This window comes from Ruditapes philippinarum, unplaced genomic scaffold (assembly GCF_026571515.1).
Source record: "Ruditapes philippinarum isolate M1 unplaced genomic scaffold, ASM2657151v2 ctg7603_1_1_1_1, whole genome shotgun sequence".
Lineage (NCBI taxonomy): Eukaryota > Metazoa > Mollusca > Bivalvia > Venerida > Veneridae > Ruditapes > Ruditapes philippinarum.
In genome coordinates this window covers 147,101-162,834 of record NW_026854711.1, presented here as the reverse complement: position 1 = coordinate 162,834, position 15,734 = coordinate 147,101, and the positions used below count along the sequence as shown (strand labels likewise).

The following is a 15,734-nucleotide window of genomic DNA, read 5'->3' as shown; positions in this document are numbered from 1 at the left end:
TATTTTCTCGGAATTTTTATTTATTTTTTAATCTTTTATATCAATTGAATTTGGAAGAATAAAATAGTTTAGAGACATTTCTGAAATGGTTGGTATATCAAACTATTGATCATGACCTAAATTGTTATGGAAAGTGTTCAACGGCTGCTCTGTAAAACAATATTTAATTATGACAGTGGATCAACAATTGCTCTTGAAGTATAGGAGCAAACTGCACAAGTGATTTCCCTTCCTTCAACATAAGGCGGACATTCCAGGGTCCCGCATTCTCCTTGAGCCGAAAGGAATTTCGTACCGGGTTTCTCACCACTACCAGAATTTCCTTTCTCGGGTTCCCGGTCCATACAAATATATTCTGATGTCCCAGGTTGCCCAAAATTACCAGCCATGAGATAGCCTGAATATTGTAAAGTGTAACCTCCTCGACAATTGTTCTGTCCAGGCACCATCATTACATTACCGTGCCTTATGCGACACACAACACATGGCACATCGTGGTTATGAACAGCATTGAATTTAGAAAGGGTATTTTGGGCCCAGTATTCTGCACCATAAATCCTCGTTCCACCTTGAAATCCGTCAATGTATTCATTCCACTCTGGTTTGTTAGAAAGACAAAGTGTGTTGGCAGCTGCCCCTGTGTGTAATGAATTTCCACTACCAGCACTGCCTTCGTATACCAGAACAGCATCTTTAGGACATGTTTTTCTCCCCCAACGGATGTAAGTCGACCCGTCTGCACGACTCAATTGATTTCGTAGCTCATCCATTGATCTTTGAGCACCTAAAAAAAGGTTAGAAATTGTGAATTCCACTGCAAATGTCAGTTTCATCGAAAACATAGTGGTTTTATGGAACTTCAGTCTTTAGTAGGTTTACTTAACTTTATCACAAAGGCTTTCCTTAAAGGCCCGGTCACACAGCCTTTCGCGTCTGTATCGCGGGTTAAATTTCCCGTTTTTTTTGCCCGCGGTTGTCCGTGGTGGAAAATGTGCAAAATTGGCTTAACCGCGGTTTACCCGTGGTATGCCCGCGGAACAGACGCCGGCGACTGTTCCGCGTCCTTATAGCGGGTGAAGCGCGGCGGTACCGCGGCCTACCACGGGTATAATAAAGCAGCCGAACCGGGCGGTAGAAATCATAACCACTCAAGACACAGTCCCGTGAAGATCAAGCTATGGCTCTGAAGAAGCCCACGTCGAGTTCCCCGGCCAAGAAGAAGAAGCAGCGTGCGAGCAAGAAGCCGAGGGCGAAGGCAGCAGATGAAGGCAGCCCAGTGCCAGTAGACAGGAGTCATAGTGGAGGTGCAAGCTGTCGTCCACCCTGCTGCCGAAGTTCCGAGTGATCGTGGCGAGGTCGAGGCCAGTCCTGCTGTCAGTCCAAGAGCTGCCAGTCTAGTTGAAGAGGAGGATGTCATTGTTCTGGAGACCCTCTCTGAAATCACTTGCATTGTAGATGTGGGCATCAGACGAAGACCCTTGCCGCTGACGTCTTTCCAGAGAAACTTGTAGTCAGATGTGACGACTGCCAGGAGGATGACACTGAAGAAGCCCTTGTAGTTGAAGTAGTCGGACCCAGTGTTGGCAGGAGATTTACAGGCAAAGTGCTTGCCGTCTATTGCACCAATGACATGCGGAAAGTTCCAACTGTTCATCCAATTTTTCGTAAGCTAGCTGGATAGCTTCCTCACATGAAAGAATCCTTAGTCCCAAGGCGGGATTGGTGCATACAGCGGTGAGGGACAAGTAGTTTGAACTCAACGACCTTAACAACTCGGCCACGGACGCCCCTTTGTTAAAAGTAAGTAAATAAAAACTTGCGTGTAGCTGGGACGGGCTAAATCTAATTTTGAAGGAATTTGTTGCCTTTGATATATACTGTTGTATTATATACTTATAAATGAACTTTAATTAAGACGTATTGATCAACTAAAATGCATTTTTGTCTTTCTTCTTGAGCTGTTCTTATAACCTGAATACTACCCAGTTGTACAAATTACGAATATGTCTTACCGTTTAGCTCCTTCTTTAGGTCCACACTGACTCGTTCTTGTCTCTCTAGGTTTTGTTTAAGAATAACCGTTATAACAGGATAACTGTTCTATAACATTGTATTCATATTCGAACTTATTGTAACATTGCTGTTCCTTTGTTAAAGCCACGCTTGGTAAATTAACTATGAAAGCAAGAACTGTGATAAAAATATGAAACACTGCCATCATTTATTAACGTAACTTATTTGTACGTTCAGGTGACTTGTTACAAACTGTTTCTATTGTGTAATAATCCTATTCAAAGTGTAAATTAAATAATCTGGACGAAGAGCTTAAAGGTAGTTAATCTTATCAACACAATATTTTTATCTTATTCATTTGAAATTACCAGTATTTTATTTTAGTTATTCCTATTTCCATCCTAACAGTAATTATCTCTCATTTGAAATATGTTGCTACCTGTCATTTAGGTTTGAAACACTCAAATGTAGATCTATTTTCGGACAGATTGTATTTCGTTTTCCAAAATATATTTTCTGTTACACAACAGAACAACACATGTGCCCGTAATTGTTAAGCAAGACTTAAATGTTGACCTTTCCTTGTAAGACCAAGCTGTTGAATGTGCTGAAATTACTTTGCGGATGTTAATGCACGGCAAAGGGAGCACTTACGCTCTTCTTGTATAAAATTCGTTATCGAATTCTCTTAATATAAATAAACCAGATTGACATGCCTTCAACATGCTAGTGCAATAACTCTTTGACATTTATGTTTTGATAATAAAAATATGGGGACCATCGTGACAGTACGCAATCTAAGTCAGGCATATTACAAATGTGCAAACAACGGCACGTGCTTCATGACTCATTCGTTAACGGATGAATATATGCCTGTTGCAACAATTAACCTTAAATAAATATGTTAAAATATTACATTTAAATGCAATCCGTAAAAAGGAGACATTGCACAAAATATCTTTCTGTCATCAGAAGTAGGCCCTTTATATCCCCATTGTGCGATTCATTTTCTTAAAATATAAAACTTTTGTTCATTTTCTTCCGTAATCCTTGTCTATGTTTTAAAAGGAGACATTGCACAAAATATCTTTCTGTCATCAGAAGTAGGCCCTTTATATCCCAATTGTGCGATTCATTTTCTTAAAATATAAAACATGTGTTTATTTTCTTCCGTAATCCTTGTCTATGTTTAAGGTGTGTTTTGTCCCTGTTTTTTCCTTTTTAGATACTTTACAATTTTATTAAGAGTAGACGAGTTTTGTTTAAAAACAAAACAGGTTATTTCTTCTATAAGGTTACAATAGACAACGATGTATGTATCACGCTATCAAAATACCCGATTTTTCAAACGTCACGGAGTTTTTTGTGATATGTCACAAGATGTCCTTGAGTTCTTGTGATAACTTTTGTTACTGTCAGTGTGTTTCGTGCGCTAAATCGCGGCATGTTTTAGCGTTTTTTAGTATTCAATAAGGTTATGAATCATTATGAAATCTAGTACGCACAAATGATATCACAAGTTATCACAAGAACTCTAGGGCATCTTCAGAGTTGTCAAAAGAACTCCGTGACTTTTGAAAACTCAGGTATAAATTTGCTTGCCGGGGCTTTATGTTTCAAATTTGCATTATAATAAGGTAATTATGTATGGCAAGGATGAATACCAAAAACAAACAGATGAATTCGTGCAAATTGGCAAATATTTGGAAATTTTACTCAGAACTACCATATTTTAAACAAGAGGCAATGAAATGTGGCCTATAAGAATTAGTAGAGATCATGTGTTCGAGCATTGCTCGGGTCCCGACCATGTTTCTTCATATGACACCAGTACTGGTTGGTTCATTGAAGAGGACTCGAAATTGATTAATATAAGTTGTAAGAACTTGATTCGCAATCGAGCTTAAATAAATATGTTTAAACCAAATATGTTTAATATGCAAAATAAATAAGTATAAACATCCACTTCATAACAATATTATTTCAATGTACAACGAGACAAATTCATCCTTTTTATAATACACTGTACTTTGAAATTCGTAAATTTGCCTAAACAATCACCAATTTGCATAATAAAAGTGTCCTTTTAGGAAGTAAGGTAATGAAAATGTCATTGTTTATCATGTTTATATTGTTAACCGAATATCTGACTGATGATAAATAAAATATGTTTTAGAAGAAATTGATAAAAATAATTTTAAATCTTTAGTATGACGCTAATAGATACTTTTAAACCAAACCAGCCATTGCCCAGGCTTCTTCATTAACCACCAACACTAATTTATAAACAAGTGGTTTGTGTGAATGAGGCTATGGGTCTGAAGAAGCGCCGGTCTGATTAGTTTATCTTTGCTCTCAAAATTTATGGTACATAAAATAGACCCTTGTTATGTTAAGAAATTTTAATGCTATGAAAGTTAATTTGTTTTGAAGTGTTTTCGGAAAAAGGTGAAATGAATAGCCGTCATTCTTTTGTGAAAGAAGTGCACCTACAATTTACGTCTTAGCTAGCAAGAAGAAACTTCCCAAAATTAAATATCCCAACTTCAGGTTAAATATTACATTTAGCACATTAATATTTCTACTGTCAATTGTCCCAAGGGAACTTAAAGATATCGTTCCAAGGACGAAATAAAAATTTAGTAAAATGATTTTATATGTAAAATAAAAAAACTTGTTGAGTTGATATTCCGCCCTGTATGATGGGCTTTTAAATTCAAAGGATCTCAGAATATCAGAATATGAAGGAAAGTATGTATGGTGCCCTTGTTGCATAAAATTAATATCGATACAATGCCCACAAATTGAGTATTTAAAAGCAAAATTACATTTATCATCAGGACATCCTTTGAGACATAATAACAATAGTGTTTAATCGTGCCATCATTTAATGTTGGGTCATTCATGTTTTTAGAATGATACTTCAAATATTTGTAGCATTTCCTGTCGAAAATTTCCTAAGATTATTTCAACTTAAAATTATGAAATGATATCATTCAAGAATACTACCATTATATAATGAGCACATTTTATTTTTAAATCGTATTAAATTTTTATGGTATAGAATAGTTTTTAATCTTGACTATCAATATTACTATTTTGGAATCATGAAATAATGCGAGAAAGCAGATTAACGATTTTGAAGCTTCACGAAATACAGCTCAATTCTAGAAAAGAACAGTAGTTTGAAAAAGGAAAACCATTCAGTCTTGATGTAGAACGGTACACTACACAAGATATATCCATTTCCATAGATGGACAGGTGCTTTTGGGCACTTTCGAAATTTCTTTTCCGAGATTATCACCACTACCAGAATTTTCTTTCTCGAAACCTCTGAGCTTTACCACAGTACCAATAAATTGAAGGACTTTTACTTAGAACGCGATTAATTAATCTACAATCATGCACATAGGAAAAATGTCATTACTTATATTGTTAAATGAATCTCTGACTGTTGATAAAATAAAAAAATGCATTTCAGAATAGAAAAATTCAAAATCTTTAGTATGATACTAATAGCTGCTTTGAAACGCAACCATTGTTATGGCCTTTTTATAAGTTGCCAAAACCAATCAATTTATAAAACGGTGGACTGCATTAATGAGGCTATAAGTCCGAAGAAATTTGATGATCACCGCCCTTCCGTGTTTATCTTTGTTCTCATATTTTATAGCACATAAACCGGACTCTTGTTAAGTGTTATACTTTCTTACAATTATTATATATTCTTGTTTATGTGAGTTTTTTAAATTAATGAAATTCAAAAATATTATATTATAGTTATTATCATCAATTTTACCTAAGACATTTATTTGAAGTATCTGTTTGACTTAAAGAAAGGAAGTAACAGGCCCTGGCTTTTGATATCTGGCGTGTTAATCAGTCTTAATCGAACCATTTTTATTGGTCAAATCTATAATTTCATATGTGATAAAATGTATTTTCATTGGCTATTATTTTCTTATTTTCTTGTTTAAGGGTAATTTTTATATTGGATCATTATCGAAACATGGGTAACAATTATTCTTATATTGATTAAAGGGGCAGAACTTTTATATATAGAACTATTCAGCCAGTCAGACAGAAAACATGTAAGTATCAAGTTTAGAGCTTTGGCGCCGCAGTTTTCTGCGGTGCAATTTAATATATATATATATATATATATATATATATATATATATATAATATATATATATATATATATATATATATATATATATTGTTGTTTTTCAACCGGTTGGAATTGTTGTTATAAAAATGGAGTAAAAAAACTATATAATGAAAACGAAAAAATGGACTAACAAACTAGTGACATATTTATAATATCAAGGGTAAAAATTTGGACTTTAGTGTAATACACTTTAACGGAATTTTATACTTCAGAGAAAATTACAACACAAAATATAATTACGAAAGACGAAACCTCCTCCAATACAGTATGGCAGACGAGCCAAACCACCCCTCACCCACCCGACGAAACTCAGCACCACATAATTAATTAAAGTTAACGTATTGGAGGCGGAAAACTTCGACAATATTTTTGAAGTTGTTAACAAAACATTGATAATATGTATGACCGACATTCTTTTTGAGAAAGGATTGCACCTACAATTTACGTCGTAACTAGCAGGAAGAAAGTATCCGAAATTAAAAATAACAACGTTAGATGACATGTTGCATTTACATAGCAATATTGAAACTAGTGAAGATAGTCCAGAGGGAACTTGAGAATGAATTCAATAATGATACAAGTCCAAAATAGAGCATTTCGAGCAAAATTACATTAAAAGTAAGAACAACCTTTTTAGATATAATATTATTAGTAATTCATTGCGCCATTCATTTATGTCCAGTTATTCATGTTTTTACAATTTTTCTTCAAACACTTGAAGCATTTCATGTCGAACATTTCGTAAAGTTACTTCAACTTAAAACTTAAGAAAAGATATTATAATAAGAGTAATATTAGTAAATGGCGGAACACATTTTATTTTTACATTAAATTCAATTTTCGTGGATATTTGTATTATTTTCAATCTTGAATATCAACATAATTGAATTGTAATTTTTGAACTATAAAAGAATGCAAGAGAGCAAACTCACAGAAGTATAAAGTTAAATTGTTTATGTCAGATTCATGGAATATATGTTTATTAAATATTAAAATGCTCTATTCTAACAAAATTCCACGTTGAGCATTGATACACATTGAAAGTCTTGAAATACAGCAGCACACTGCACAATACATTTCGCTTCACTTCATTTCAGAAAGATGGACAGGAACTTGAAGGCACCAACAATTATTCTTTTCGAGATTATCAGCACAACCATAATTTCCTTTCTCGAAATCTCTGAGCTATAATTAGTACAAATGAATTGCAAGAACAGTACTTCAGGTGAAACAAAATAAACTGCAATTTTTCAACCCCATCAAAGTAAATAAGCGAAGCTATTACAAACAACGAAAAAGGTTTTCATGAACGTGTTATTAATAAATTCAGACATTTGAAAAATGCACACAATTAAATATCAGGGATAGCACAATTTCATATTTTTGTATATTTTTATATATTATTTTCATGGAATGTTTTTTGCTTAAAGAATGTTTATTTTCTTCCGTATTCTTTGTTTTATTTTTTGACTGGTATGTTTTGCAGTACATTTAGTTGTTTAGATACTGGGCAACTTTTTCACTTGTAGACGCCTTTGAATTCAAAACAAAAAAATCTATTTGTTATCAGGATATAAACAACAATTTTGTTGTCTGCATAGATATATCTGCATAAATATATCATACTATCTTTAAATCACTATCCTCATTATCAGACCTGTAATGTATAAGACATAAAAAACATAATAAAGCAAAACCTCCTTTCAGTGTATTTTTCTTTAAGTAAAGTAAGTCTTGTTGTACTTGAATGTATTCTTTAAGATCCATAAGCAATTTACTTACAATTTACTAAGATTTTAAAAAGCGAATTATAAATGCCTTACTGAATTTGGCATTTTGGAATTGAAATTTCTTTTTTCACTTGAACAAAAATACATCATTGCCAACAGTACGTTAAAAATACACGTAGTAGAAATGTTTGTTGAAATTCAAGCATGTTTTAATGGATCTGTTGGAGACCTTCAATATGCATATTGAAGAAAGTCAGAATCACGTCATGTACATGTACCATAACGTACTAATATATCATTTATTTCATTTATTGGGGCGTCTGTGGCCGAGTGGTTAAGATCGTTGTCTTCAAATCACTTGCCCCTCACCGCTGTGGGTTCGAATCCCGACAGGGACTTTGGATTCTTTCATGTGAGGAAGCTTCCCAGCTAGGCTTACGGAACTGTGGTTCTACTAGGTGCAGTTTCGTGCCTGAAATTAATGCACGAAGGCACCCGAGTCTTTCCTCACCAGTAAAGTGAACGTCGCGATATGAACCTATACTGTGTCGATGTGACGTAAATCCCAAAACAACACACATAATTTTGCAAATGAAACAATTTTAAAACATTTAAACAACAAAGAATATGTAAAATATTACTGCAAATATGTGTGCATATTATATTTAATTATTAAAATATATGCATTCATTTCTTAATGTAACATTTGACTAAAACTTTATAGAAAATAATTTTTTTATTACCTCTCTTTATTAATATGAAATGTTAATCTTAATAAATTCTGCTTTTTGAAGCCTACAATATTGATAAATCGTCATTTGAGCATCATATTTATGATTTAAAACCATACAAAACTGTCTTACAGGATCTTTAACAATACTTGTTATATGCTTCATTTGATACAATTTAAAAGCTTTTCATGGTAAATGATTCGTGACTTGCTCGCATCTTAATTAGGTCTTATGTAAACGGAAAAAGAGGAATTATAACACAAACTGAATATATAAGTTACATGCGAAATACTTTCTTAGAAATGGTGTTAGTTTTTAATCTTAAAATTATACGAGTAGAATTAAATTTTGGAATAATAACATAGTTTAAGAGTACAAAATCACATTATTTCTGAAATGTATTTTATAGCTTTTGATCATGTTCTGAATTGTTATAGAACGTGTACATTGTAGTACTCTGTCCAAAACATTACATTATAACAGCGGATCAACACTCGGTCTTGAAGTATAGGAACACACCGCACAGGTGATTTCCCTTCCTTCAACATATGGGGGACACTTCAGTGTACCGCATTCTCCTTGAGTTAAACGGAATTCTTTCCCGGGTTTATCATCACTACCAGAATTTCCTTTCTCGGGTTCCCGGTCCATACATTTTTATTCCGATGATGCAGGGTCGTTATAGAAACCAGTCATAAGGTAACCTGAATACTGTAAAGTGTAACCTCCATGACAATTGTTCTGTTCAGGCACCATCATTACGTTACCGTGCCGAATGCGACACACTACACATGGCACATCGTGGTTATGAAGGTCATTGAATTTAGGAAGGGTTCCTTCGGCCCAGTATTCTGCACCATAAATTCTCGTACCACCTTTTAATTCGTCAATGTATTCATCCCACTCTGGTTTGTTAGAAAGACAAAGTGTATTGGCAGCGGCCCCTTCGTGTAAGTGATTTCCACCAGCTGCACTGCCTTCGTATACCAAAACAGCATCTCTTGGGCATGTTTTCCTCCCCCAACGGATGTAAGTCTGGACGACTCATTTGATTTTGTAGCTCATGTATTGATTTATGGGCTTCTGCAAAAAATTGTGAATTCCAGAGTTAATATTAATTTTGTTAAAAACAAAGTGCTTTGAATTTCAAATGCAGTTGATTTAAACATATTTATTTAAGCTCGATTGCGAAACAAGTTCTTGCAAATTATATTAATTACTTCGAGTCCGATTCCTGGAACAAATCATTACTGATGTCATATGAAGATACATGGTCGTGACCCGATTAGGGCTTGAACCCATGACCCCAGGTTTGTGAGGCAGACACCTTAACCACTAGGCCACCGCTCCCCTTTATTTGCCATCAGCATTAATTTTGTGGCGTTATTCGACAATTGTATGCTATGCATAATCAAATTTAATAAAAAATAAACGAATATAAGTAATAGACGCTAATAAGATTAAATATGTCGGAGAGTCGTAGAAGCGACTTGAGCTGATTATATTGATTTGATTAGATGTTTATAGATTTTACCTGAATACTACCCAATTTGTACAAATGAGGAACACATCTTACCGTTTAACTCCTTTTTTTAGGTCCACACTGACACGTTCTTGTCTCTCCAGTTTTTGTTTAAGAATAATCAACTGTTCTATTACATTGTATTCATACTCGAATTTATTGTAACATGGTTGTTCCTCTGTTAAAACCACGCTTGACAAATTAACTATGATGACAAGAACTGTGACAAAAATATGAAAAATTTCCATTATTAATTAACTTTAATAACTTGCACGTTCCGGTGATACTTGATTATATGGTGTAACAATCCTATTTAAAGTGTAAAAAATGATCTTGACGAAGTACCTTAAAGGTGATCAATCTTATCAACACAGAATTTTTCAGCTTATTCATTTGTAAAATTTTTCAATATTTTAGTTATTCCCTTTTCTACTACAACTTATAACAGTACTTATCCCACATTTGGGATATGACGCTACCACGTGTCATTTTGGTTTGGGACAATCAAATGTAGATATATTTTCGGACAGATTGTATTTTTTCCAAAATATATTTGCTGTTACACAACCGAGCAACACATGATCCCGTAATTGGTAGGCAAGACTTAGAATGTTCTTTTGTTGGGTTGACCTTTTCTTGTGAAAATCTGGAAACAAAGTGATCCCTCGGAAGCATTAATTACAACAAAATTACAAGAGAATTGCATACTCGGTTTGATTGAGTCTGTACATGAGGGATAATGAATATGTGCAACATCCCTAACGCCCCCTAGCACCGGCTTGAGCGGTACTCAATTCTCAACAATATAAGACCAAATTGTTAAATGTGCTAATTTTACTTTTGCAAATGTTAGTGTACGGAAAAGGGAGCATTAGCGCTCTTCTTGTATGAAAATATACGCCGAATTTGGTAACATCGCGATTCGTAATCGAATTCTCTTAATATGAAAAAAAAAACCACAAAAAAACCCACAAAAAACAACACTTTGACATGTTTTCAACATGATAGTGCTATATGTCTTTGACTGTTATGTTTTGAAAATAAAACTATCTGGACCATCGTTACAATTCGCTATCTGAGTCACGCATATTAAGAATGAGCAAACAACCAATGTTTTCTTCTCCGTTAATGCATACCTGCTTGCGCAGATTTTATGCAAGAATTAACCTGAAATAAATTTGTTAAGAATATTACATTTAAAGCGTTCAGTAAAATGTAGACATTGCACGAACTATTTGTTATCATCAGAAGTAGACCCTTTATATCCCCATTGTTCGTTTTAATTTTCTTAAATTGTAAAGCACTTGTTTATTTTCTTCCGTAATCTTTGTCTATATTTCAGGTGTGTTTTGTGTTTATTTGTCCACGTTTAGATACTTTGCAATTGTATTAGTGTATACGTCTTTTGTTAAAAACAAAACAGTTATTTCTTCTAACAGGTTATGTCAACAACGATGTATACACATGTATGACGGCGGTATATAGATCCCTTTTCTTACGAAATAATGTCAAGTATTTACAACTATTCACTAAATCTTTTTAGTATAATGTTCACTATTGGCTTATGCTGAGTCGATGACGATACTAATCTTATTTCTCACTATTTGTGTCCGTTCTTTATTTCTCCTAAATAAGCAATCCGCTACCAAGACGGACTTACCTATGCTAAAAAAATCCGAACATTAAAGAAACAGAATATTGCTGACTTATATATTAATTTATAGCTATTAAAGAACAAAACCACATAATTTTCATACTGATTATAATTTATTGTCAGAAACAGGAAGATCATAAAAATATCAACTCCCTATTGGCATTATTTCGGCTTTGGTCAGTGTGTATTTGAAAATTTAGTCATGTTGTCAGACCTTTTTTTTAATCATGATATTTCCGGAGTAGTCTTCGTTTCTCGGCAGGTATCAAACAAATAGGTTCATCACTCATTATAAAAAGTTTACATCGTGTCGTTCTTAGACGGCGACATATAAAATTAACATGTTTTGACCATTTTTACCTACCCGTACACCGCCTGAGACTTTAATACCACATGATAACAAAACCCGAAAAGAGCACCTATGTAAAGAATTGAAATACTATCTTCATGTACGAAACTAGAAACCAGTGAGTAGGGTAATACAGGGTCAAGAATACACTGATTATATGTAGCTCTTTTCTTCAGGTCACTAATTTGTTGTTTTTTCAAATACGCGACTAAAGACAATTCAGAGCATTTTTGGAAATTATAATATTTGTACCGTATTGACTACGAGGTGATTAAGAATAACTTGCGAGATGTTCCGATGCTTACTGCAATGACGGTGTTTTCAAAATATAACTGTCGACTGACATCGCTCTAGCATGTGAAAAACATGACGGAACTTGTTTCTTAAAACGAAAAACAAAATAATAAAACTCGAAATTACCGCACCATATGAATTCTTTAATGCAATAATAACGCTACAGCACCTTCTTATTATTATCATCTACAGAAACACTCGGACTTATCAAATTAAGGGAAAAAACAAATGCTTGAAAGAACCTGAATTATATTCGAGTTCTTTCCCCTGTTTTGAAAATATTTAAAGGGTGTATGATATATTTTTGCGGTATCTTAAAAAACTTATATTCACATTTAGGTTCTTGAAGTAAGCTTATTCCGGCTGGTACATACAATCCTATAACGTGCTGTATCCATTGTTTAAATAATTTTTACTTTACAATTGAGTCGATTTATAAAACAGATGTAAAATTAGTTGTTAATGATTACATTCTACATTTGTATTACCAGGAGGGATGATTCAGAATTATCCGGAATTAAGCCATAAATTCAATAATATTTATTCAATTCAGATAACAAACACTACCTTCATGCGTAATACATCCTATTTATATTGAAATAAGTATAATAATAATAAAACACGTTATGACAGCCACATTGGTATTGAAGCAATCATAGTAATCCGCATACGGCGCAGTTTAAATGGTATCACAACGTCATAAGCAGTGACGTCAAAAACATACTTAAATGTTTTCAAAGTATTCGCAGTTGTACACAATATTAGGTTGATGCCTTATAACCCAGTGGGTCAGTAATTATGTTCGTATACCATAAAGGGTCCTTTTTACTTTAAACTGACAATAAGCCATCCTGTTATTTGGACGTTTACCCAAAGATCTTTCTTGTGATCGTTCTGACATTTTACCATCCTAGCAATGCAAACGCCTTCCATGTAATTCTAGGTGTTCTGACATCTCATCATATTGTTAATAATTGTAGGTTGTTGATTTCTAAAAATGTAAGTTTCTTTCGCTTAATAAATAAGTACCTGTATCTGCCTTCTGTGCTAACAAGGCACATGAAAATATGAAATATATATGTTTCATATATTAGACTTCAGTCTGCTTTACCTATTTTTTGCATTGTTGTTAGTCTCTGTTATGTAAACAAAGGCACAAATTATCATCCTTGGGCAGTACTTACGTATAGTTTCCCTGTACAACTGGAGATAATCCATGCTCTCATTTTAGATTTAGTTTATACTACAGTTGCTTCCCTTGAGTTTTGTTACTTTAACATATTTTCTTTCTATGTTCTATCATTAGTGACGGTGATATGTTTATGCAAAATAAATAAGTATAAACACCCACTTCATAACAATGTACAACGAAGCCAATTCATCCCTTTATATGAGAATATACATTGTACTTTGAAATTTAAATTTGCCTAAACAATCACCAATTGGCATACTAAAAGTGTGCATTTAGGAAGTTGGCATAGGAAAAATGTCATTGTTTATATTGTAAAATGAATCTCTGACTGTTGATAAAATAAAATATGTTTCAGTACACATAATTTTAAATCTTTAGTATGACGCTAACGATGTTAACATTAACAATGATACCAAAGTTGCCAACACCGATTACTTTATAAATAGAAGGTTTGTGTGATGAGACTACGAGTCCGAAGAAGCGCCGCCCCTCAGTGTTTATCCTTGCTCTACATAAAACGGACTATTGTTATGAAATTTGATGCACTGAGGTAAGAAAAAAAAAGTGTTTATAAAAAGGTGAAATGTTTGTGAAGGTAATGTACCTACAATTCAAGTCGTAGCTAGCAGGAAGAAACTTCCCAAAATTAAATATACCAACATAAGATTTAAGATAAAATATTCCATTTACTATTTCAATATTTCTACTGTCGATACTCCCGTGTCATCATAAAAATACAGTTCCAAAGACGAAATAAAAATTTAGTCAAATGATTTTAAAGCAGATGAGCGAAAATATTTCAATAAATCAAACTTGTAAAAAATGTACTAAGATTTTAGGCAAAGTAGAAAAATTTAAGATTCAAGTAATAATTTTAATTGTTATGAGCGATTAATGGTGAACTTTTATTAAATGTAACTACACAATGTATATTTCTTTTGCGTAACTAACGCAGTAAGGGCATTTTTGTTGCATATTTAGACCTTTTTTTGTAATAAACGTGGGTTAAAAGTACTATTGATAATGTGTAAAATGATTGCTATTGGTTATTATACAATTAATAATAAACATTTTCATTTTTTTTAAAAAATCATTAAAAAAATAGGTTTTAATGTAGAGGCGAGCTGCTTTAAATGTAAAATAAGAAGACTTGTTGACTTGATATTCCGCATTGTATGGTGGAGCTTCTAAGTCAATTGGATCTCAAAATATCATAATATGAATGAATGTATGTATGGTGTTCTTACAGCATAAAATTGATATCGATAAAGACCACAAATTGAGCATCTCGAGCAAAATTACATTAACAGTTAGGATAAGCTTTTGAAATATACATAATGTAATATCATAAGTGTTTCACTGAGTCATTAATTAATGTGAAGTCGTTCATGTCTCTAGAACGATACTTCAAATATGTGTAGCGATTCCAGTTGAAAATATCATAATATTACTTCTACTTAAAATTATAAAAAATAATGCCTATAATACTAGTTGATGACGGTGCACATTTTAATTTTTAAATTTATTTCATTTTCTTTTATGGAAATAGTATTATTTTATATCTTGAATATCATTATTTTAATTTTGGTATCATAAATTAATCCGAGAGAGAAAATAAACAGAAGTCTGAAATTAAATTGTTTATATCAGATATGTGATTATGAAGCATTAAAAAGCTATATTCTAACAAAAATTCTAGTTTGAGAAAGGAAACATTCAGTCTTGAAGTGGAACAGCACACTGTACAAGTTATTTCGCTTCATTTTATATAGATGAACATGTTCATGAGGTCACTTCAGAAAATTCTTTTGCGAGATTATCACCATTACCATATTTATTCAAGCTTAATCGGATAATCTATATTTACATATCTCTAACGTGATGGTTAAAACGCAGACATTTGAAGATTGCACAAAATATATCATTATTTGTTCATACTGTCAAGGCTAGAACCTTTTATATTATTTTTATTTGTATATTATTTTGGGGTCACTCCCTTTATTGTTAAAAGAAGAGAGAGCGGTGGCCTAGTTGTCAAGGTGTCTGTCTCTCAACCCAGAGATCATGTGTTCGAGCC

General features: G+C 33.1%; 1 protein-coding gene across 1 annotated transcript; it reads right to left on the bottom strand.

Moving 5' to 3' along the window:
• LOC132740830 (uncharacterized) lies at positions 1 to 2,074 on the bottom strand. The gene is made up of 2 exons (XM_060728847.1): positions 2,013 to 2,074; positions 1 to 784 (listed from the first exon to the last, which is right to left on the bottom strand). Exon 2 carries the CDS (start codon positions 768 to 770, stop codon positions 168 to 170), a length of 603 nt encoding a protein of 200 aa, XP_060584830.1. The 5' UTR covers positions 771 to 784; positions 2,013 to 2,074; the 3' UTR covers positions 1 to 167.
• Between the last annotated feature and the right edge of the window lie 13,660 nt (positions 2,075 to 15,734).

Bases quoted from the DNA above. Each gene is read 5' to 3' on its own strand.
- LOC132740830 (XM_060728847.1), bottom strand. From the start codon at position 770: ATGGATGAGCTACGAAATCAATTGAGTCGTGCAGACGGGTCGACTTAC.